Source organism: Sparus aurata, chromosome 3 (assembly GCF_900880675.1).
Source record: "Sparus aurata chromosome 3, fSpaAur1.1, whole genome shotgun sequence".
Classification (NCBI taxonomy): domain Eukaryota; kingdom Metazoa; phylum Chordata; class Actinopteri; order Spariformes; family Sparidae; genus Sparus; species Sparus aurata.
In genome coordinates, this window is record NC_044189.1 from 9,489,460 (window position 1) to 9,513,167 (window position 23,708).

At 46.2% G+C, this 23,708-nt stretch overlaps 2 protein-coding genes across 7 annotated transcripts in view; one reads left to right on the plus strand and one right to left on the minus strand.

Moving 5' to 3' along the window:
* Nucleotides 1-17,620, minus strand: part of ext1c (exostoses (multiple) 1c) — a 93,940-nt gene extending 76,320 nt beyond the window's left edge. Inside the window, exons 1-2 of one of the 2 annotated variants that reach the window (XM_030411827.1) lie at nt 17,276-17,620; nt 3,598-5,006 (exon numbers count right to left, since the gene is read on the minus strand). In XM_030411827.1, coding sequence (XP_030267687.1) covers nt 3,598-4,544 — 947 coding nt within the window. In that variant the 5' untranslated portion in view covers nt 4,545-5,006; nt 17,276-17,620. Of the gene's footprint in view, nt 1-3,597; nt 5,007-16,178; nt 16,939-17,275 lie in introns of those variants that run through there. The other variant, XM_030411828.1, reaches the window with a different exon arrangement.
* Nucleotides 17,621-19,243: 1,623 nt separating this feature from the next.
* LOC115578729 (probable thiopurine S-methyltransferase) lies at nt 19,244-22,760 on the plus strand. Of its 5 annotated transcripts, none has more exons than XM_030411839.1 (9): nt 19,244-19,724; nt 20,043-20,165; nt 20,256-20,348; nt 20,445-20,577; nt 21,515-21,567; nt 21,655-21,729; nt 22,181-22,266; nt 22,355-22,399; nt 22,503-22,760. In XM_030411839.1, the coding sequence occupies exons 2-9, from the start codon at nt 20,068-20,070 to the stop codon at nt 22,619-22,621; spliced, it is 702 nt and encodes a 233-aa protein (XP_030267699.1). In that variant the 5' UTR covers nt 19,244-19,724; nt 20,043-20,067; the 3' UTR covers nt 22,622-22,760. The 5 variants fall into 5 exon arrangements, with proteins under 5 accessions (XP_030267699.1, XP_030267698.1, XP_030267697.1 ...); XM_030411838.1 differs by having other exon boundaries at nt 19,245-19,643; nt 20,040-20,165; XM_030411837.1 differs by having other exon boundaries at nt 19,247-19,643.
* The last annotated feature ends 948 nt before the right edge of the window (nt 22,761-23,708 follow it).

Genomic DNA, 23,708 nt, shown 5'->3' on the forward strand with positions numbered 1-23,708 from the left:
GCAGGCATGAGAGAGAGAGGGGGAATGTGTCCGAGCAGCAGACAGATGGAGAGGTGAGGGTGATTCTCCACCTGGCCCCAGCTTGGATTCACGCAGAAACCTTACTCGCGTCCCCGCTTCATGTTGTTTCCCCTAATTTGGATTCCGCGGTTTGCGCTGTTCTGCACGCTCTCCCCGCTGAAACCCTATGTCTTCTCTCCCCCCCAAAGGGAGATCCAAAGTACGCAAGAAAGAAAAATGGATCCCTCATCTTCCCGCCCTTCCTTTTTCCCCCTTTACATCCCTCTTTCACACCTCTCTTCTCTCTCTTTCTCTCTCTCTCTCGGGCTAAAAGGCTTGTGTTTCCAGAGAAAGAGACTTCATTCAATGGGGGAACGAGGGAGAAAAAAGAAAAAAAAAATCATCCAGCTTTTTTGTGTTTTTCTTCCAAACGGCAGCTGTCTCTCACATTGCTTCCCCCATTCACACCCTTACACCCCAAGAGCCGTTGCCGTGTCCAAATCCACCGCAGAACACCACATGGGACTACCCCACACCCCACCTCCCCCCTCGACTGTCCTCCCTTCACACACCCCCTGCCCACCCGGGTGTCTGAGTAGCGGGCTGTTTGGAATAAATGAGCTCATTCATACAGCAATGAGCGGCTCCATCCCCTTCGCTGCCCGGGCCCAATGTAAACAAGCCTAAGGTAGCAAGTTTATAGGCCACAGCAGCAAGGAGTGCGCTTGGATCAGAACCGCCTCCAAAGTGCTGATCCCGGGGTACATGATGAGAAGTGTATAATTTAAAAATATTCCTGCTTTGAGCGTTCATTTGATCGCAGTTGAAACAAGTGACCACCTTCCAGAGGCTTTGGATCCAAAGGGGAGTTTAGCAGTTGGCGTTCTCTTGCGCCATAAAAGGTTCAGTCGGTCCGACAAAAGGAAAAAAGCTTCAGAGCCACAGATTCTGGTAAAAAATAATACAAGGCTCAGTCAAAATGGTGTGATCTTTTAATGGTATGTTCTTTTCATAACTTCAAGTGCAGAGTAGACCTTGGAGAAATCACTGTCACCGTGGACAAACTTATGTGGGACTAACAACGGACAGCGGCGCCGTTTCATCTGAGACCTAGAATATTTTTAACACTTTTCACCGTCCTCCTCTGCTTTTTACTCGAGTTTATTGTGTTTCTGTTTGTCTGGGCATGAATCAGACACTCACGCTCTCACTCATTATCTCACAGAATAATGACAGTGTTGACACTTCTTCGAAACTGTGCAACAGCAAGTCTTTGCGGATGATAGTCTACCATATACGGTGGACTTTATTAACGCCTCGGTGCGGCTCCAACTCGCTGTTCTCACTCTTTCTTTATTCTTTCCTTCCACTGAAATCTATCTCCTCCTGTCTGACGATGTTTCTGCACCATCAGACTTCCCTGTTCACTGTGTATGAATGGACAGCCGCAGACTTTATAACGAGGAGCTCTGTCAGCACTTCAGCTTCAGAGACTTTTATTGCAAAGTGTCAGTTAAGCAAGTAGGAGTGAAACAGAGGAGGCCGCGTGACGAGGCGGTACGCTTCCTCAATATCAGCTGTGTAATTACAGCTTTATTGAGTAAGAGAAGATAAAGAACCTCCGCCCTCGACTCAAAGTCCGCCCTCACGAGTTCATCAGCTCGCAGACAACACCCCGCGGCAGCTCAATCAACACATTTGAGGCTGTCGCCGAAGTTTTCTCCACGCCACTTTAAAGCAAGAATCCACAAATGCAATTAGAGAAACAATGGAGGCATTTATTTTACCTCTAACATGAATTCCCAGAGCATACGGATGGCAATTTTTACACCAAAAAAAAAAACAGCCTTTTGTGGGTTTTTGTGCACAAGCATCTATTTCCATCTGTTGTAGGAGTTGGAGAAAAAGCACTCAGAGGATGAGACATGTTTACCAAGCTGCTGCCTCAACATGTATTGTTGGCAGATGGGTGTTTCCTGAAGCTTTCATTAACTCTACAATGGTGCTCACATACTTGAAAAACCACACTGGCCTGCACGGCGCACAGGGCGGAGGAGAAAATACATATTGTATAAGACAAACAGTATTTCAAACCCCGGCTAAAGGTCATATGCTCAAACTAATTGGTTTTAATTATAAATCATTGCTATAAGTACTGCAGATGTTGCTGGAAAAAAACAATTTCCCGATGCCTTGTATCCACTCCACCCACCATCCAATTAGTGAGCTCCAAATTATCATTTAAATGAAAGTGGAAATGGCAAGTTTATCTGCCACGCAGCAGTAACGGGAAGAAAAGCCCCTTCAGAAAAATGTACAGGCTGGTTAAAGGCACAATGGGCACAAATTCTGCTTTTAAAAACATGAAGAGGACTTCAAATTCTCAACAGAATGTGATGAAACATTACGTCAAAGACATCGAGGTGCTGTGTTGATAACGCATTTAGTGTCGTGTTTTGTGTCATTGCGTTGCTTTTCGTTGCCTCCCTTTGTGTGAATTTCCCACCCTTTGTCTGTGTTCACCTGTGTCGTGACGTCAACCTTTTTGGATTTTCAGCTTGTCGTTAAAAGCTCATTTTTGCTCCGTATCCTCACCTATTTTAGCCAGAACGCAACAGTTAGCATGCTAATAAGCAAGCTCCAACCTGTCCGGTCTCGCGATGCCACCCCAGGCTCCCAGTCTGGACCGCTACCTGCACGGCTACCTGAGCTAACCAGCTAATGGTGGCTACAATTAGCAGCACTTAGCAATTATTCTGGTAAAAAGCTGCTTCTGTTTTGTTTAGAGTGACCTTGCTTCCACGGCTGGACAATTCTTACACACTGCACATTTAAGAGGATAATAATTATTTAGCACTCACACCCAACAGCGATATATTCACAGAGGCAATTTCACAAAGCCATTCTTTGTGCTGACCTTTGCTTTGGTTCATTACACAGTTAAGTCTCTGGTATAATCAATTAGCTTCAACTTTACAATCCTTTGTTTTAAACACCCAAACACAAAATGGGAATATCTTCAACTACTACTAACTTTTTTTTTTTTTTTTTTTTTTACAATTCTCTGGAATGCCCTTCTTTGGTCGTCTACCACACTGTAACATCTATTTACACTCTGAATAATGGTGCATTAGTAACGCCAACAATTGCTTAACTGTACTTTCAACAGCACTAGTGCAAGAACAAGAGAGTTTTCTGTAAATAGTGACCTGAATCGAGATTTCCAGAGACTGGAGAGTCTGCGTCTCAGGTCTTTGATCTCGAATGCAACTGCCAAACATCATAAACCTAAATAGTCAAAAATTGTTGCAGCCATAAAAGAGAGACAGAAATAAACCAGTGGGACCCAGAAGCTACCACTGACACTGCTTGTAGAAAATCACAGACATCAAAAGACCAATAAAAACAGCATGTAAGGTTCAAATAAGAAAGGCAAACGGAACAACACCGCTGTGTATTTCCTCATAAAAAAATTATACTTGACATTCTGTTTCCTGTAAATCCCTGTGCAGCTCCACACTGACTCACGCCACGCTCACCATTTTAACATCGCCTCATTACTGCCCTCCCCACAGGCGCACGTGACCCCCATCTTACCTCTCATATTCGAGGTTGTCATGGTCGCAGCGGGCGTCTTTGTGCTTCTCCCAATCCTTCCCGTGGCGGCACGTCGTCAGCGACACGATGTCCTTCCCATTGTGGATGTGATGTAGTGCGTTTCTGGTGTCTGACCCGATGCCTGTCAGATAACGCTTCCCTTTGAACATCAGTAAGTACTTTCTCCGTGGCGGGATGGTGTTCCTCACCAGCCAGCCCCGCTCTCCACCCTTCTGCGGGTGGTCCTTTGAGAATAGCGGGATGGAGACGTCAAAGCCCGGTCTGAAGTGTTCCGTGTTGAGGCTGGCTTTGGCTAAGATGGCCTGGCCGATGTTGAAGCCCAGGTCCTCTGTGTAGTTAGGCCAGGTGCCTGAGTACAGGTTGAAGATCAGGTGGTTGCGCCCGTCGTTCCAAAGCGGGTAACCACGGATACGTTCATCCACATTGGGCACAAACTGTCCTGATAGCTGGTCTCGATCTAAGGTGTCTATCCCGAGCACGAACAGACATGCTTCCCGAGGGTCTGACGTGTAGTACCGTGACTCACCTATAGACGTCAGGATCTTCCTGTAGCTTTCCGACACGCGATCATTTTTCTCTGATGGATATATATACACCCTGAACCCCTCCCTTCCTCTGCGGCGACACCGCGTGAAGTCAAAACAAGTCTCCATGCGGCAGCGGCTGTCCTTATAGATGGCGGACCACGCCTGACGGCGCTGCCGGGGTGACTCTGCCGTCCCGGGGTCCGTCTGGAGCTCGTCCAGGTGGGCATAGCGGGGCAGGAAGGCCCGGTCGGTCCAGTTGGGCCAGGGGCGCACCACCTCACCCCGGTGGCGTGTCAGCAGCCGGAGCAGACGCAGCTGGACTCCTCCACCCCAGTAAAAGAGGACCAGCCAGCAGCACGCACACAAGCCCAGCAGAACATACTTCTTACGCGCCTGCATGGGGGCCTGTCACAGTCTCTATTTCCTTCTCTGTCTCTCTCTCTCGTCCTCTGCTTTGCTTCTCCTCTGCCCCTCAGCTCCGAGGCCTCACAGGGGCGGGGGACTGATTTGTGATTTCTAACAAGGAGCCTCTAACGGAGGACAGTGTGTTAACAAGGACATCGCTGCCTCTGAGTGTGGCCCAGTCCACTTTGCCATTTAGGATGACGCAATCTGAGTAACTGACTGCCCGCGCTCAGTCTCTCCCTGCCTTCCCCATTTGCTCTCCACTGTACTCTCAGATGTGAGTGTTAGACCGTCTCTGCTGTGGCATGCGCTGCTTCTGCTGCTGCTGCTGCTTCTGTGTGCATTTCTTCCGCTGCCCAGCCTGGTTGAGAGTGATGAAGGGTGATTTCTCCGCTCGCTCGGGCCAAGCCTGCTGCCTCATGGTGCCTGGCGCGACTCCTGTCTGCAGGGCCTCTCCTGGGGAGAAGTAAACAAACAAGAATACAGATCAGTACACAGACCGAGTGGCCATTCTGCAACCGACAAAGAGACATACCGTGTGATTAGTCGGGTAAAAATGCTGTCTCGAGAGAGGGCCTAGCTTACACTTTCATGTGCTTTTCAGTTTGGGCAGACGCGTGTAATCTGCAGCCCCAACCACAGTTAATACAAACACACTTACAGTGGAATCAAACAGCATTAAAGTGTCCCAGCTGGGTAATGGTTTACAGGCAGAAGAGGGTTTTAAACTGTCAAAGTCCCTCTTCAGCTCGAGCAAGGAAGAGAAAATTTGGGGAAAAAAACAACTCAAGGAGACATCCAGCCCTGATAAGCCACACATCAGAAACATCTCTCAATGGACCCCACCTTGCATCTATCTCCGTCCCTCTCTGGCCTCCGACATTCCTGTGAGAAAGATTTATATTCGCAGTCTCACATGCGCTGTGTTGTGTGCCGACCCCTTCCGATAGTACGTCAGACCTGGAGCGGCAGACGGAACTAGATATTATCACGCTCTTCAGGCTCCAGTTGAACCGAGCCAGATACAGTTGAGGTGAAGTGGAGGAGAAAATAAGAGCGCGTTTAGCATCTTGAAGTGGAGATTTGGAAACAGAGCCGCGTTATGGCTGTGAAACTGTCCGTTCGCCCCTGGATTGAAGGCCTTTTTTGTTACACTCGCGAACCTGCAACGGTTTTTCAGCCTCGTAATTTTTTGCCCATCATCCCCCCTCCGGTACTCCACAACATGTACTGCACACTTGAGTTGTGTGTGCGTCTGTGTGTGGAGAACACTTTACAGTGAAGGGCAGTGTTCGCAACTGCCAGCTGCCACACAAAGGCAGCTTTCAGGTCTCACCTGGCCGCTCTCTCGCTGCCTCTCACTCACATTCCCCCGTTCCTGCCTCCGCTCCAGCCAAGCAGAAGTGATGCCTGCCTTCTCTGCCTGGGATAAAACAAACAGCACGGCGGCGATGCCAAAATAATAATGCATAATGCATCCTCTGATTTCTCCACCTCAAACGGATAGAGGAAGTCAGGATATAGGTGTGAAAGGAATTGCTTTTACTCCGTCTCGGTCTCAGTCCATGAATCGGAATGAAATATCCCAGAGAGTTCAAAACGAAAAGAAGTGTAAATATGTTCTCTTCACTTTTAAGTCATTTTCAAAGTTTTGTGGGATCAGTCGGAACACACAGATTAATCAGTAAAGAAAAGCCCGTTTGCAGAGGGGCTGTCACTTTGTATTAAAAATGCAGAGAAATGTTTGAACGTGCTCAAAAATCAAATATTCAATCTGTCCTGATCTGTGGAAATTCAATATTCCCAGCGTGCACCAAGCTGAGCCTTGTTCTCCAACAGGGGGGCCTTTCCTAAAATGCAGTGCCACTCTGATCTGTTGTTGTTCTCTTTGCTAGCGTGAAGCGGAGGAAAACTAGCGTGCTGTGCTGAACGGATATTCGTGACACCGAACCCGGGCGAGCTTTATGTGTGAACATGTCGGGATCCGTTGAACCGGACATTAACCGAACTGGACCCTGCGAGATCCCGAGAACGAAGACCGAGAAGTGTCAGGTCATTGTCCGGAGTGTAGCTGCTCCTTACTCTTTCCTGCTTCATTGCTACTGCAGATATATCCAAGTACATGTGGTACTGATATCAAAGCAGTCATTATGGAGAACTCCTCCTCGTGCGTAACCCTAACCCTAACCCTCCTGCAAGTTCTACCCATGCGCTTAAACCTCGCCCAAACCAAACAATGTCCAGAGTTCCTACAAGACAATGGCTCAATTGAGACTGATTGGATGTTCATGGTCAAAGGTCAAAGGTTACGGTCAGTGTGACCTCACATCCATCCCACGTACTCCTGAACACAAAATCTCAGGAACGCCTGGAGGGAATTTCTTCACGTTCAGCATAGACGTCCGCTCGGATTCAGGTGTGTGAATTGATTTGGAATTTGGTGGTCAGAGGAGGTCAAAGCTCAAAGCCACCGCGACCTCACACTACACAACTCAATAAATCATGATGCTCATCATGATATATCAACTTCACTATGACATCACAATGTTCCGCAGAAAACACTTCTCTGGCCGTTATCTAACCACAACTCATGGACAGAAGGAGAGATCGAGGCCGTATCTCACATTTGGTCGGATACTGAATTGGGAACACGAACTGGCACAAGGGTGTCCGCCTTGAAACGGTTATAGCTGTATAGATCTTCTGTGCTGCCACATAACTAATCTATATTTAAGAATTTTAAGCTCCTTTGCAGCAACATCCACATTTGAAGCATGTTAGGCTCGAGGGTTTTTGCTGATATTGAGCTTCAGGCGATGTTCAGCATGTTTCTCGCTGGAACTACACATGTCCACATACTCCTAACAAAATGTTTTATTTTTTTTATTTTTTTTACCTTTTTCAAATTCCCTCAGTCTTCACTACATGCACTATGTGAGTCTGGACTGACGTGAATTCAAGCTGCAGCTCCACTGGTGCGTGCGACCGTGAGGCTGTAACTCTAGCCTGAAAAAGGTGACAGCCAGCCCTTGTATTTGGCTGCCCGTCTTCACCGTGGCAGAAGCATCTGGACACATGAGCCTTTGCGGAAATGCATTCTGACTGTACCAGCGTGTGTGTGTGTGTGTGTGTGTGTGTGTGAACAGCCGGCAGTGTCAGCCAAACTGCACCGGATAATTCAGGCTAGCTAATCTGCCTGTGGATGTTTGTGGGTGGCTTTCTGGCACCCTCCCTTGTTTTTACTTCCCCGGCTACGACTGTAAAGCAGCCCGAGCAGCGAGCCGTCCAAGTCGGGGGAAGAAAGAGACACTTGGGATCCCATTACATGCTGCTCATCAATAATTCACCTGCTCCTTTAGTTAAGGCATTGATTTTGCCTGCTTTATTTATTTCTTTTTTTCGTGCTTTACATCCCCTGCCACCAACGCACACAATCACACCTCAATCTTCGTCAGGGACTGTACGAGCTCTGTCCTGGTGATTTGCGATCGTGGGGATAATTGATAGCGACGGCAGGAAGGTGTAGCAGAAAAAAAGCGATGGAGGGTATCATTACGAGGACGGTAACGATGATGGGCGTGATGAATTTAGTCCATTGCTTTATCCGATCTAATGCCACTGGACGCCACTGCTTTGTGAAAATAACAAGTCTAGTGAGGATGTTTATATTGATTCATGTCCACCGAGGTCTCTCTGTCAGCGCTGGATTAACAGTAGTTTTCATTTGCGGTCTTAATTTGACATTTCAGAGGAATATTTAAAAAAAAACAAAAAAAAAAACCTTCACTTGACAGTTTTATTCATAGAACTTATCAAATAAAAGCAGCTCAAAGCTCCAATCTGAATCGATTTCGAAATAACAGTTCACGGGGAACTGTATTACAGGTTTAGCGGAGGACGGAAGATAATATGTGAATTGAACATAATCACAGAGATAATACAACAGCAGTGAGCGGCGGCCTTTCACTGGGAGCAATAATGATGAATGCAAGCCGGTGAAACTCTGGGGCATGCCCGGGCCTGACCGAGCCTGACAACATCCTTGGAGCGGCAAATCAACAAGAAGACGCACACACACACGCGCGCACACACACACACATAAGTGGCTTTAAGTGGTGAGAGAAGTCCCTCTGTCATGGATCAATGATGGATCCTCATGGTTGGGTGACTAGCACTGGAAAAAAGCCACAAGGCTCATTGAGTAGAGCGGCCTGAAGGTGGAAGGGACAAGGTTCAAAGAGAGGTGAGAGCCAGATTCAGAGCCCTTTAATTCCACCCGTCATCATTTGTTTCCCGTCTGTACCGTCTTTCCTCGATTCCGACCAGTCGTGCCCCCTAAGTTCGCCTCTGCTTTACGACCCTAAGTCGACCAGAGGGTTTCGCGTAAAAAACAAAGCAATTTTTTCCGCTGTTGTTCCCTTTTTCAATTATTCTTGCTTAGTTCTCAAAAGAGGGCTGGTGGGAGGGCGGGATGAAGCAAAGGGGCACAAAACACTTAATCACAGACATGAGGCGCACACTCCGCGAGGCCAAGCACTCTTTGATCATCCGCTCGCCTTGAGTGCAAACAAACGTCTCGGAAGGTTCATTTGGAGTGTACCCGAGCACGCAAACGAAATTGTGTCAGCACTGCAAAGACAGAGAAAAATAATAATTTTAAAACGCACACCGCATTACAATCAGCTAATAAAAAGTGGCAGGTGGATCATATGCAGTCAAAGCAGGACGAAGCAGCCTTTTCTCCCCGATATTCTCTGAACTCTCAAGTTGTTTCCCCCCACAGCTAAAATGAAGTATTCTGATTTAAAGTTATAATCCTAATAAAGATTTTCATGAAAGCAAACTCCATTTTTGGTACTACTTATGGTCAGTATTTTTCAGCTATTAATGTATTTATTCCATTACATTCTGTAATCAGCTATTTACAAAGAAGCTATTTACATAGAAATTAGTGCAATCATGTAAAAACTGATAGGACTATGTGTTTTTTTACAGGCTTGACAATTGATAGTAATAAAGGGGCCTGATGACTGATATTTGACACCAATAACTCCACGTAACTCGACAAAAGTGTCACCACAAGTGACGCAGCGACAGCACTATGAAGACTTTAGAAGCGTCAGCTAAGTAGGCTTAGCATAACAACAGCGTTAGTGGTATACACTCGATGAAGTCGCCAGCCTAGAATGGATGATCTGCTGTACCACTAGCTTTAAGAAACCAGAATGAGCTTCATGTTAGCATGGAAAACCGTGTCCATAATTCACTCAAGGTGTCATGGGGGCTCGGAACATGTTGGGTACATGTGCAGTAAAAATGTAAATCTAAGTCTCCATACTTGGAATAATTAGTGATGGAATGTGATTATGTTCAACTCACATTCAATTTTGAGGAACGACTTCCAGTCTCTGCTACTTTATTCTTCCACTCCTCTTCATTTGGGTGGCAAATATTGAACTTTTGACTTTCGACTGAACTGAACTTTCAGACAAGTAATATACAATAAAAATCAAGTCATAAATGGACTGGACTTGTGCAAAGCAATGACTCACTACAGACAGTGAGGCGACTGCATCAGCTCCAAAGTAGCATATTTTTTAATTATTGTTTTGGCAATCTCACAAAAAAAACAGCAACAACAACAAAAAAACACGATAATCCTGATATCAGGTCTGAAAGTCAGCCAGGCAGATAATGAATCGATCTCGAGAGTAATCAGAGTCGCTGTTTTCTGTTCACTCCCATACATCCGCATTAAGCTCCAGCTGATGACACTGCCATTGCGTAACCGGCAAGAACTAAGACACTGAGCATGAGTTTGTTTGGCTGAGGTTTACTCTCGTATTAAACAGCCCTTGTTCATACCAGCGGTAACCACGGGGCGTGGCCGCATCAATCACGACAGAAATGTTGGGGATTACTACTTCAAAGAGCGGGACGTCTTCACTGAACCTAACGCATATTTACCTTGGCGGAGGTAAATATATCCAGCTGCAGCCAGAGTGCAGATGGAGGGGAAGCTGTGGGAAAGTGAAAATCCATATTCGAGCTGGGCAGGGCCACAGAAGAGACCGAAAGTGACATTTTGATGTTCGTAAATATTGTAGCCCAGGGTTACACTTCTGAAGATGATAAAATGGTAACGGGAGGCTCCGTCGTCTGAGTCAAGACGGCAAACTTTTATTCCACTCGTACATCATCTGTAGTGCATACAGACAGACTCTCTCCATTGCCTGCCTTTCACAATAAAAGCCCTAGAAGTAGAGGTATAGACAGCGTGACTGCTTATCAGGGAGGAACTCAATGTCACTCCCATCATTTTATTTTTCATCTGCCAGTTAATTGCACAGCACGGTTTGCAGGGTCTGCAAGGCTGCAGCTGGACCCTCCTGCCTAGCCGGAGGACACGGGAAGGTCAGTGTTTAAAAGGCCAGGAATAGAACAAGTGGAGCGGGATACAAGGTGAGGACGAAGGATGTTACGTGGCATTGAAAAGGAGGAGCGACAAAGACGAGAGGGACTTAATGATCGATATTTCACGGATGGCAGCCGGACACACTTCTTCCCGCCGTCGATCTCTAACCCTCTGCAGAGGCTTGAAGGGGCTTCCCTCGACTGTTCCTACCTGCCGCCGAACTACACTATCAAGCCATTCACGGAAATGGAATTGGAATTTGTCATCCCATCTGTCTCCCCTTGAATTGTGTTTACACAGCGGCTTATTCAAGCGAGGTGATGCAGGCTCTGATAGAAAATGAAAACCGACACGCTCCGAAATGGATGTCACCGATGATGGCCTTCTCGCGGCAAAAAAAATAAATCAGCATTTGTCAATTTGTGTGTTTTTTTTTTTACCCATCAATTTGTACTTTTTTTTTTTTTTTTTTTATAGACTTCTGCCTTTCAGGGACAGATTGGCTTCCTCTTTATTTGTTCAATTTGCCGTTTCTCTGGCCACAACACCAGTGCCGGGCGCGAGTGACACTGTAAACGCTCCAAAATGAAATCCACTACCATTACCGTCCTTCTCCGACGGGCAGTGCGGTCATTGCCGGTGTTAGAGAAGCGGCAGCAGTGGCATTATTATGCCTGAAATGATTTGGGTAGTGACACAGAGCAGGGCTGCAAATTGGCACTGGATGGGCCAAATGTCTGGTGAAATGAGATTTCCATTCTTACCCAAATGATGTTGTTAGCTTGTAAACACAGACCACCTGAAGGATGGGAACCTACCCTACGCTGACACAAATCCCGGGTGACTGCACTGTACAAACGCCAGCAGGCCTCTCTGTGACTTTTTTTTTTTTTTTTTTTTTTTTTTTTTAGCTGCGCGTGCGAGCGTGTGTCTAAACTATGCTTAAACACACATCTGGCATTTGTGCTTTCGCCCGGGCCTGAAGCTGGCAATATACTAGTTCAGCACAAATGAAGTGTTCTGGGGAAAACACAAATCTTGTGGTCGGCGAAAGGCTCGGCCGAGCTAAAATTAACCACCCGGACTCTGTCATTATGGGACCAGAAGAAAAGCCACGCTGCGTTGTTTGTGTTATTTCACTGGTTTCCAAACCTCTTTCACTTTCGACCTCTTCGAAAATAAGGCCGCGTCTACGTGTGACCTCTCGAAAAGGGGTTGCATATGTCAGCAAATGATCCCTCAAAATATCAATCCTGGTTCCCGTGATAACATAGCGCAGTTTTACGGGACAGATCCCACAATAATAGGAGGAGTAAACCCTCCTTGAACTGCTACTTTGTCAGAAATACAACAGGGGAGTAACTGGTGTGTCTGTTTAGAGTCGAGCAAGTTGTCTGAATGAAGAAGACAGCTCTTTTTTCATCACGGCAGGAACAACCACGATCGCCGCAGCTCGCTACCACCGCTGCTTTATTCCCCCTGCAAGAGGATGTGATGCAGCCAAAGAAATGAAGAAGCGTCCCACAAATACCCTTTCGATTTTGTATTCGTTCTCCTATCCAGAATAGCCCAAGTGACCGGAGATCATTATTTAACCACAGCGATGCAATTGGCCTCTAGATATTTTCGGGAAGCCATTTTTCTTTGGGGGGGCCTTCAGCAGTCAACGCAGCGGTTAGATTGAACCCGTTTAAACTGTGATATGTCAGGCCGCCCACATAGTAATCTGATGCTCTGTGATCCGACTAACCTCCTCTTTCTATTTTGAAGTCGCAAAAGCAACTCCAGATTGGCGTAGGCGTTATTGTGCACTTGACACCGAGGCACGAACCTATTTGTGCTCAAATCCGCACAGATTTCGATGCCATACTTCCTATTTTCTGCCCTTTCAGCTGTCAGTCTCATCGAACCATTGTACAGTGTGTTATTCCCTCCTCGTACGAAATATTACTTTCCTAGCAAAACCTTTCACACAAAGTAAGAATCTATTTGTGAAGAGGACTTTCTACGACCTTAGAGCATGAGAGACCATTCAAAGAAACACTGTAGACCTCACAGCCTTCTGAATACTGAATCAAGCTTTTGTGGCAGGTGATACCATCCTTTGGGGAAGTTTGGGGACCAGTGTGTTTGGCTCAAACCCAATTTTTCAGTTTTTACCCCCACCCCTCACTTTCTAATTGCCCCCTTTGCCCCCTCGAGAAGAGTTGCGTAAGCGGGTGGTGGTTGAGATCTCCCCCAACGGAATGCGACAATCCTTTAAGACCCACATGCGTCATCAGTAGGCGAAGGCTTTTTGCGAAACAGACGCAACCGGACAGTTCCAATATGTCATCAATGGATAATGGGATATGTCTATCAACCAAGTCAAAAAATAAGGAAGAACGCTGCGTCATTATCCGGCCACTAGCCGTTCTAGGCTAACATTAGCGAAGTGTGCTCCCACCTCTGGACAAAAGGGGGGAATGCAATTTGGAGATACATGAAATGGAGGGACTGCGCTGTGCAACGTAAACGGCATCGTCAAACTAGTAGCAATTGTTTTAACCCCTAACCCTAACCCTAACAAAGGTCAGGGACACCCAGGCTTTGGGCATGACTGTGCAAAACGGAGGGAAAGGGCGAAGTGGTGGGGACGAGGGGTGTACTGGGATTGGAAGTCCGGTCGAGCCGGGAAAGGAACTCGTGTGCCCGTCATTGACCGTGTGTTGAGTTTCAATGGCTGCATAACAGCGTGGGTGCAATCCTCTGTTTTTCCCTGGCTGTGTACGACGGGAGCAGGAGTCACTTAGTGGTGCGTGAGGTTCGTCTGTAGTCATTTCAGTTATTCTGTGGTGAGCCGCAGAAAAACGCTGCTGCAGTATAATAAAAAAAAAAGGCCAAGGCTGTCTCCACTGACAGACCTGCATTAAAGGCTTACAACCGGGATGTGATCCATGTTCTATTTTCTGTCCTCACCTACCAGTTGCCCTTTGAAATCGAGGTGCTCTTCACACACCCACACAGCATATGCATATATAAGCAGGCGCATATACACACACACCGATGTGTGCGTTTTTGCTCTATGCTGAACAAATGGCTCCTTTTTAGCACATAATCTCTCTTTCTGTCTGCAGGCAGCTACCCGAGAGTTTTTCCATTAGCTCGACCACCTCTGAACAATAATGACCATTAACTTAATCAAGCGCTGGTTCTTTTTACAAGCCCATTTTCGTAAAAATGCACAACCGCACACTTCTCCTTTCTCCACCTTCATAAAAAGCGCACCACACTCCACGTGGGCTGAGGGACTCTGACACGGTTAATAAGATGTTCACCCCGAGCTGAACGCCCTGCAAACCAAACCAGCCTCCCAACCGCGCTCGCATTCCAAACCCAGCATAATTACAAGCCGGGGTTGATTAATTATGTCTCAACAATATGCTGCACTCCAACGCCACAAGGGCTAATTAACAGAATGAACAAGATGGGTAGGAACAGTTATTAGGAGGGTTCGAGCTCGCACTCTGAATCTGGCAAAGCTGTTTATGGTCCAGGAAAACGGGGGGGTGATGCAAACCGTGCAGATTCAGGCTCTGTCGCGCAGAGATCAGAAGTAACTCTGGCACACGGCTCCGAGCATATAGAGTGGAGGAGCCTAGTGAGGACACTGATACAGCGAGTGCACCGCTCTGCGATTGGGGGCGCCTGTGCCGGCGCACCTGACAGCACACGCGGCGTGTAGTGCCATCCATCTGCCTTATTATACGGTCCCGCTCGCAGTGCATCCAGCTCGCGACTCGCCTTATCTGTGCAGCCTCGGGGGCCCGGAGGCGTCCCTATCGCAGGGCTCAGATCAGATCAGCCTATAAAACAACCTGACCTTGACAACGGCGGGGATGATGTACGATCTGACCCTGGGATGAGGAAGATGGGGCTCAGTCCAGACAGAGGTTCAATTAGTGGAGTTTCCCTTACATCTGAGATAAAAACGGTTGTTTTTCGCAGAACACTAATGCAGAAAATGAACTGATTTCCCCTCCGACTGCGCTAATTGTCCGTGTAACACCTTACTTTACAACAGCAATGCGTTCCTTTACTCCGAACATTGATTCCGATTGCATATTTCCAACCAAAAAGTCCACGAGAATACAATCCGCACAGTGACCCCTTGGGGTTAATTCCCACCCCCCTCTAAATGAATGCCTCGATTTACACCTCTGGAATATGAATACTGTCCGTGTCCGCCCGATGCTTGAGCGAGACAGGATTTCAGCTTCCTCTTAATCACCGGGGAGGGTATTACAGAACCATCATGGCTGCAGAATCCCATTAAGAGGGAGGGGGTCGCCATTACAATAAAGTCATTGCACGAATCAGATGAAAATCTGTGTGCAGGATCCCCCTCCCCTCCCCTCCCCTCCCAAGAGAGCCCTTTTCCTGCTCGACGCCTGATAATGATGGGCCTTTTTTCTTTCTTTCTTTCTTTGGGATCACTGAAGTTGCCATCTTTCCCTGATCAGAAGGAGATAACCCCGAGAGTTGTAATTAATCGCTGCAGCGAACTCGGGCAGCCGTTGTTTTGTATCTTTGGGATTCATTACGGAGCACTTACAAGTAGATATGATGTGTGATTTTCTGCTCTCTCCTCAGCTGCTAGCTACTGCACCTCGGCCTCACGGAGGGGCAGGAGCCAGAGCAAAGCTTTGTTTACTTGGTCTGCATCTATGAGACACTTAGTTAATGTGAAACTAAGGTGTTAGACGGTGAAATGGAAATCCCCCCACAGCTGTGTGGGGAATATTTTACACCCTTAGATTCTAATTTAGTTGCAATGGCTGACTCAGGACTTTTAAGGAAAGTCGAGTTGTCTATCTTCACCAGCAGAAGTTAAATTCACACTTTAAATTCAGTGCATTTTGTGGTTCACAGAGTGACAGCAGAGCCGGTGGCAATACCATTTAATATTTCTTGGATTTGAGTCATGTGGAAAAAAAAACAGCAGCTCCATCTGTCCGGGGGGGGGGGGGGGGGGGGGAGAAGAAGCAGATCATCTGCCAGAAACACCTCAGCCAAAAAAGCTCACCTAGAGTTGATCCGAGCGTTAGAAAAAAAACAAACCAAAAAAAAAACATCATTATCTGCAGTAACCTGAGAATTACAGGTGATCACTCGCGCCGGTCGTTTCTTGTGACACGGCCACACTGTCACAACACGCCGCCTCCTCAGCCTACCTGTCACAGAATGACACTGAGATCCGTCGCAGGTAGCGGCAGCAGCAGCAGGTTCATCCTGTTCTGAACCGGGGAGCTCCAGACCCACATCCACCTCCACCTCTACCTCCACCTCCAGCACCCCCTGAAGCGGGATCAGCGGAGTTTTACGCACTGGACTGTTGAGCGTCCTCGGTCCGCCGCTGACACCGGGCTGCCGAGGGCTCAGAAACACCAACTTCTCCTCGATTTTTTAACGAGCTCACCCTGCGATGTGATTAAGTTACCGGGGCTGGCCGCTGCGCAAACACATACACACACACACACACGCACCGTCCGGACGCGTCGGTGCAGGAGGATCTGAGGCAAGAGTGTCCCGCCGCCCCCTCGCGTCTGTCCTCCAAATAATTTCTTCCCAGATCCGCTCCTTTATCATCCAGCATGCACCTCTCTCACTCTCTCTCTCTCTGTCTCTCTCTCTCGCACATCATCGCTCCCCGCTGCTCCCGAGACAGGCTGTCTGTCAAACGGGCTACAGGCGTGTGATGGTCCACCGGTACATTAAAGTGCCCCTGTTGCTCTCGCAGCGAGTTCTGACCTCCCGCTGAAAGATCGCCAAAACACAACAAAAGCTCCCCTAGTTTAGATTGTCCGTGAGATCTGCTTCCGACACTTGCGCTCCGTATCTGGAGCATCCGAGCAGCCCCGGGTTGGACAAAGGTGCGCGGCTGAGCGCCGTGAACACACCAGGAGCTGCTGGTTATAACACATTCCTAGTTTCTCTCACAATCGCCACCTGCGCTGGCACAAATACACCGGGAGGCGATCAGGCGTCTGCTCGTGTTGATAAGAGCTTGGGGATGGCAAGTGATGCCTCCAGAGCAGAGGATGATCTTACAAGCCACATGGAGAATAACCTACAACTCTGATCAGGGAGAATGTGACCTGGGATCTCGTCGGAAGCAATCGGCGCTGTTGTCTGTTGTTACTCGGGCGGATCAACAATGAGCGCATCGTCCAAACCTAGACAGCAGAAATCACCCAGCACGATCCCTGCTGCGCTCCGACTTCCCCCCTACACACACACACACACACACCGACAGAGAGCTCGCCCTTACCGGGTGGCGGTGCCACGCTCGTCCCCTCGCTGCTGATCTTCCTCTTCACACCACGGCCGGGCATTTGTGAATCAATTCAGCGTGCGAGCGCAGGTTCCCCCCGGTCGGGATACGAGTGATGAATGTGCGTGTTAAATTGTCCATTTTCCATATCCACAACAGTCCACACACACTCGACCCGCCCCCGGGCGGTAGCGATTGGTTCAGAGGCTCCTCAACGTCTTCGTCGCGCCGTAAAGAAAAACACACACACACACACACATCTGGATGGGACCCAGCGCAACTGGAGCGCGCTGGAAACACCGAGTTACGCACGGTAACTGAACCGGCGTGGAGGAGCGTCACGTCTCCAGAGGCCTCTTTAAAAAAAAAAAAGAAAAAAAAAAGTGCTCTGTTGTATATTGTGGTTCAAAGATTGTGATCTGGTCACCTTTGCGGAAATTGTGGCTGCAGACACATCACTGTAAACACAGACCGTCATCCAAAAAGGCGCTCTGATGGTGGGTGTGGCGATGATCCGGTATCAGGGACACCGGACCGGACTGGGAAGGGTTTTTTTTGTTTGTTGTTCCAGCAGGTGACTAAGACAATGACACACAATAGTCATGATAGTAGGCCATGTGAGGCATCTTTTCTCAAAACTGAATTATAATGAAGTGACGGGCTTCATTATTTTGGCAGCAGACAAAGACAAAATGAGGAGGCCCCTCAGAGCCAATTAGCCGTGGATCCAAAAGCAGGTGGATTTAAAACGCACATCGCAGCATTTAGATTTATATCACATACGTATTATGGTTGATGTAGTTTCTTGTGAGTGCCTGACCACCATATTTGCACGTTTGATGTGTTACAGCGTGATATCAGGGGACACAGAGCTGAGAGTGATGGAGCGCCTTATTTCCAAAAGGGGACCTGGAATGTCTGGGACTCTTGCGCCGCCTACTGTCCAGATTGAGTCATCCTCCTTCCTCTCCCCCTCTGATTTCGCGTTGTCTTGCTCTGTGGTGACGGTGGTGTCTCTTGTCTCTTGTCTCCTGGCTCCGGCGGAGCGCTGAGCCGAACCGAGTGTGGAGAGAGGCGAGGCGAGCTGGGCCGGCGAGACTAATGAGAGAGCGACAGAGCGCAGGCTTTCAGAGGATTAGTGACAGCTGTCACAGAATGAGTGTGGCTCCAGTGAGCTGTCACAGGAGAAGGAAAGGAAAAGTAACATTTATATTTAGAATTTAAAAAAAAACAACAAAGCTGTAATTGTTAAAATAAATCAATTAGATCCTCAAATTTGAAAACTTAATTGATTTTTAAGATAACTGACCATTAATTTTCTGTCATCTGACAAGTCTGAATGGTTTTAGCTTCAAATTAACCACATCATTTTGAAGTTATGCAGCCTATGTCATCAAAAATTAAACGAAACCTATGCAGGAAAACATTTAACACTGTTGAATAGACATTAAATTAGCTCTATTTTTTTCCCCCCCCACAGACCATTGCTCATCACAGAGAAGGAGATAAGATAAATTAGGTTATTGGGGGCGTTGTTTTCTTAAATGTTTGAGGTGATGAGTGGAATCATGCGCCAAATAATTGGTAATACAGGGTCGAGCTGTTAGAAGTGTAGGCAACGTTTTTAAGTGGGATGCTGGAATCTCCGACATTCCCCCAAGTAATTGAATGCACTATCAGGCCCCTCCCAAACCAGAAGTAACACCGGGTATCTGGGACGATGTATCCAAGAGTTTAGCTTGTCAGGCAAAGTTTTCTTTATCGTCCTGCCAGTATTCTGCCGTTTTCTACCGAAATTCACATTTTATGAATATAAGAAACTAGAAAATCGCTCAAGGGAACAACAGTATGGTTATAAAAAGGGTACTTTATACATTTTATACTTCAAGGATTGATGATTAAATTTCAGTTATTTTAATGATACATTTTTGAATGAAATTTGATATTAAATTCAATAAATAAATCTCATATCACAAAGATTGATAATCTAATAACAGTTATTTTATTGAGAGAAATTCAATAAAAAGAAATAAAGCAAACAAGGGAAAATAATGAATAAATAACACGCAGGGAAACATGTAATGAGTATCATTCAACTTTTTAGCTATTATTCTATTGACTAGTCAAGATTTGGGGTATTATTTATAATAGTTAATGAAAAAGAGTGTCCTGCCAGTTTGTCAAACAAACCACTACCTGTAGAGAAAGTAACGAGTCGCGTGACAGACTCAACGCAGGGCATACAGCTCCCCACTCCCACTGCCGGGTAGTGACTGAAGCGGTTAAAAGTCGTTGATCGAAGCGAGTCGTTGATCGAGGCTGCTGCTGCTGCTGATCACATAATAGTTGACTTCGTTCCAGAAAGGTACGCTCTCTGTTCGAGTCAACAAACATGCGAGGTTCAGGTGTTCTCTTGAGGGTTGGTTTTGTGCCAGGCTACTGTCAGGTGAGCTGCCACGGACCTTTGACACTATCCTATCCTTAGAGAAGGCATCTCATTTTATGCAAGCAGTTTGATTGATTGAAGTTGTCCGTGAAGTCAGAGATGGTTGATTGAGGGTTTGAATGCCTCGCTTTCGAGCACCTGGACCAGGTATTTCAGATTTAGAGCATCTTAAAGCTAAAACTGGAACTTTTACACATTAGAAGACAGAGTGTGTGTTTGCATGGAAGTGACCCCTCTATCCCCACCTGATGTGTGCATCATCTGTACTCACCCCTGAATCTTTTATTTCCTCTACTCTTTGTTGTCGTCCGCCAGCAGCCGGGTTCAGGCGAACATCACCAGCATGCTGGCACCGCAGGCGAACCGGACCATGGCGCTCGGAAAATGGGAGGAATACTGGCAGGAGAACATGATCGGCTTCCATCAGCCCGTAGTGCACAAGTAAAGGCTCCACTTTCATCTGTGGGATGAAGTTTTCACGGTCTGTGTGTGGTTTTAAAAAGGGTAGTGTTTTTATTTTTCCTCCAACAGAATGCTGGAGAGCAACATCGATAAAGTTTTCGCCGGGCGGACGGGAGTTCGCTTCTTCTTCCCTCTCTGCGGGAAAGCTGTTGACATGAAGTGGTAAGGAGAAGAAGATTAAAGACGCTCACATCTGTTTTTAGTTTGTTTCCTCTTTGTGCGGACACCTCTCTCTCTTTTCGTCTGTGTGGATCCCAGGCTGGCGGATCAGGGCCACTCAGTGGTCGGCGTGGAGATCTCAGAAATGGCTGTGAAGCAGTTCTTTGAGGAGAACAACATGACATACAGCGAGGAGCCCGTCCCTGCCATACCTGGAGCAAAGGTGTTCAAGGTGTGCGAGCTGTACACGGTTGAAAAGACACGTTTCCTTTTCATATTTGTACTTGTAACATCTGGATGGAGGCCACAACTATACTTAGTTGGGGGCCTGTTCAAATTATAGAAATGTTTTATACGTGGCAAACACATTGTGCATACATGTTTAGCGTTTAATGTTCTGATCCGGATGACTTTCAAGACATCAGGACCAGTTTTTGACACGTTTTATGGTTGGCGATTGTCAACATTCACATAAAAATGATGCCACTGCCTCTAACGTTATCTCACTGATATCAGCCTCACAGCCGCATTAAAGCTGTTTTAAGTCTAAAGGAAACAATTCTCTACGGCCACGGCTTCACGTTACTGAACACGGCTTCACACGGCATCACTAACCACGACCGTTCTTCAAACATGCCCAGCACGGTTGAGCTTTGCCAGATTTTTGTCTTTGATTTGTTGTTTTGCTACGTAGAAGACCATGTTAGTGTTTTCTCATGTGTTAGCTTGTGAACAAAAACAAAACCCCCTGTGGATACATAACCTGCAAGAAATGAAGTGTAGCTGTGAAACATTGTAAGGGAGAAATCGACTTCATTACAGCGTCACAAAGGTGCAGATTCTAGTGCCTTGTTTATATAGATGTCGAGCAGACGAGCAGATTGATTGTCCGAGGTCATCACCGCGTTAACAGAACAAATGTAACTCTGTCACCAAAATAAAAGCATACAGAATGTTCTTCTGTCACCCAGCTCAAGCAACCCAAAAGTAACTAAAACAAGCTGGTATGCTATTACATGTGACACTGGTGGTAAGTATAATATGTGATCTGTAAAAGGGCAAAAACACACCAGAATTACAAGTGTCACACTTTAAGAGTTTGTTGTTTTCCATTAATATAAAGTCCAGTTAATAAACCAACCGATGCACGTGTGTCTTTGATTCCACAGAGCTCAGAGAAAAATATCTCCCTGTATCAGTGTGACCTGTACAACTTCTCCAGGTTAGTACACTCTGTGTGTTTTTGAAATGTTCCGTTACCTTTTTAAAAGATAATGTTTAACAGAACCTCTGTTGTTGCATGTCACAGCTCCATCGGGGGTCAGTTCGGGGCAATTTGGGACCGGGGCTCTCTCGTGGCCATCAACCCAAAAGACAGAGAAAAGTAAGACGAGATTTAAAGGTGCACTTTGTTGTTTTGGGGAAAGAAATGTTAATCAGAAGATTCACTGACTGATTTTTTAAATGTTTTTTGTTTATAGGTAAACAAACTCTGTTTTCATGACTGAATTAACAAACTGACCTCAAAGGACGACACAGTTTCATACTGTTTTACTGTGTTTATATGGGCGGACCCTGCCACTTTTCTAGCTCCATACAGTGTTCAGGGGACCTTATTTTCCTCTGAGAACAGCTTAATTATTCAGTTATGGAAAAAAAATCAATATATCTCAGTTTGTATTATTACCTCATTAATATTGAATATTTGAATTTCCTCTCCAAAAAATTTCTTTAAAACAAATTAAATGTGTAATTTAAATATGAGGATTATTAATCAGATATTACACAGTTCGGTAACATGTTGTCTCACTACATTCTCTCACGCATCACCACAGGTACGCTGCTCTCATCATTTCTCTCATGGCCAAAGACTGCAGATACCTTTTGGACACTTTGTTGTACAATCCTGAATTATATCCAGGTAAGTGCAGAGTCGTACACACCCCTCAGCTAAAAGTACCCGCAGTGTGTTTTGTATGAGTTCAGTCAGACTGATGCTTGTCTTTCAGGTCCTCCCTTTTTTGTGCCCGATGAGCAAGTACAAAGCCTGTTCGGTGAGTATTGTGAACAATCGTGGGCCTTGGCGCATTTCCTGCTCTTGAAACAGGCTATGATGAATTTGCAGTTTTTTTTAACGTTGCCTCTCCGTTTCCTCAGGGAAGAGCTGCGATATAGAACTGCTGCAGTCGGTGGACGTGATGGAGGACATGTGGCGAGGCTGGGGGCTGGACTTCATGACTGAAAACGTGCACCTCATCACTCCAAAGAGCGTCTGAAAGCCAACCTCGAAACCTTAGAAAAGCAGATGTTAGGCATTTTAATAGCACACACAGGATCAAAGAAATGCTTTTTAATGCTTAGATATCGTATGTAGTTCTGAATGCTTGACAAATTAAAACGTTTTTTATTACCAGATGTCTGCGGCTTTATTGAAACCTGTTGGGTAGCTGTTGGCAATATTACTGTTTGCAAATGGGCAATAAAACTTCTTTATAAATTAAACTTAATTAAGAAACAGAGTTTACAACTATAATGGACAGAAAACAGACTATAAGCTCTATGTGGTGACTGATGGTGGCTTTGGCGATGATTCAGTATCAGGGACACCGGACTGGGAGTTTTTTTTGTTGTTGTTTCAGCAGGTGAATAAGACAAAAGGAAACACAATAGTGATGGTAGTCGGCCATCTTTTTTCAAAACTGAATTATAATGAAGTGACAGGCTTCATTGTTTTGGCAGCAGACAAACGTAAAAGCTCTCCATGTCTGGGATCAGCATGAGGAGGCCCCTCAGAGCCACTTAGCTTTGGATCCAATAGCAGGTGGATTTAAAACACACATCGCAGCATATGTATTCTTCATCACATATACAGGTTATGGTTGATGTAGTTTCTTGTGAATGCCTAACCACCATATTTGCACGTTACTGCATGATAATATCAGGCAACACAGAGCTGAGAGTGATAGAGCGCCTTAGTTATATGATTTTTGATATGACTGACCATTCATTTTCTGTCATCTGACAAGTCTGAATGGTTTTAGCTTCAAATTAACCACGTCATTTTGATTAATGCAGCCTATGTCATCACACATACAATAAAAGCTTTACAGGAAAACATTGAACACTGTTGTATAGAAATTGAATACGCTTTATTTTATTTGTATTTTTTTTTTTGCTTGGGAACAGCTCTAGCATATCTTCACAGACCACTGCTTGTCCTCACAGAAAAGAAGATAAGATAAATTAGGTTATTGGGGGCGTTGTTTTCTTAAATGTTTGAGGTGATGAGTTGAATCATAAGCCGAAATAATAATTGGTAATACCAGGGTTAAGCTGTTAAAAGTGTAGGCAACGTTTTTAAGT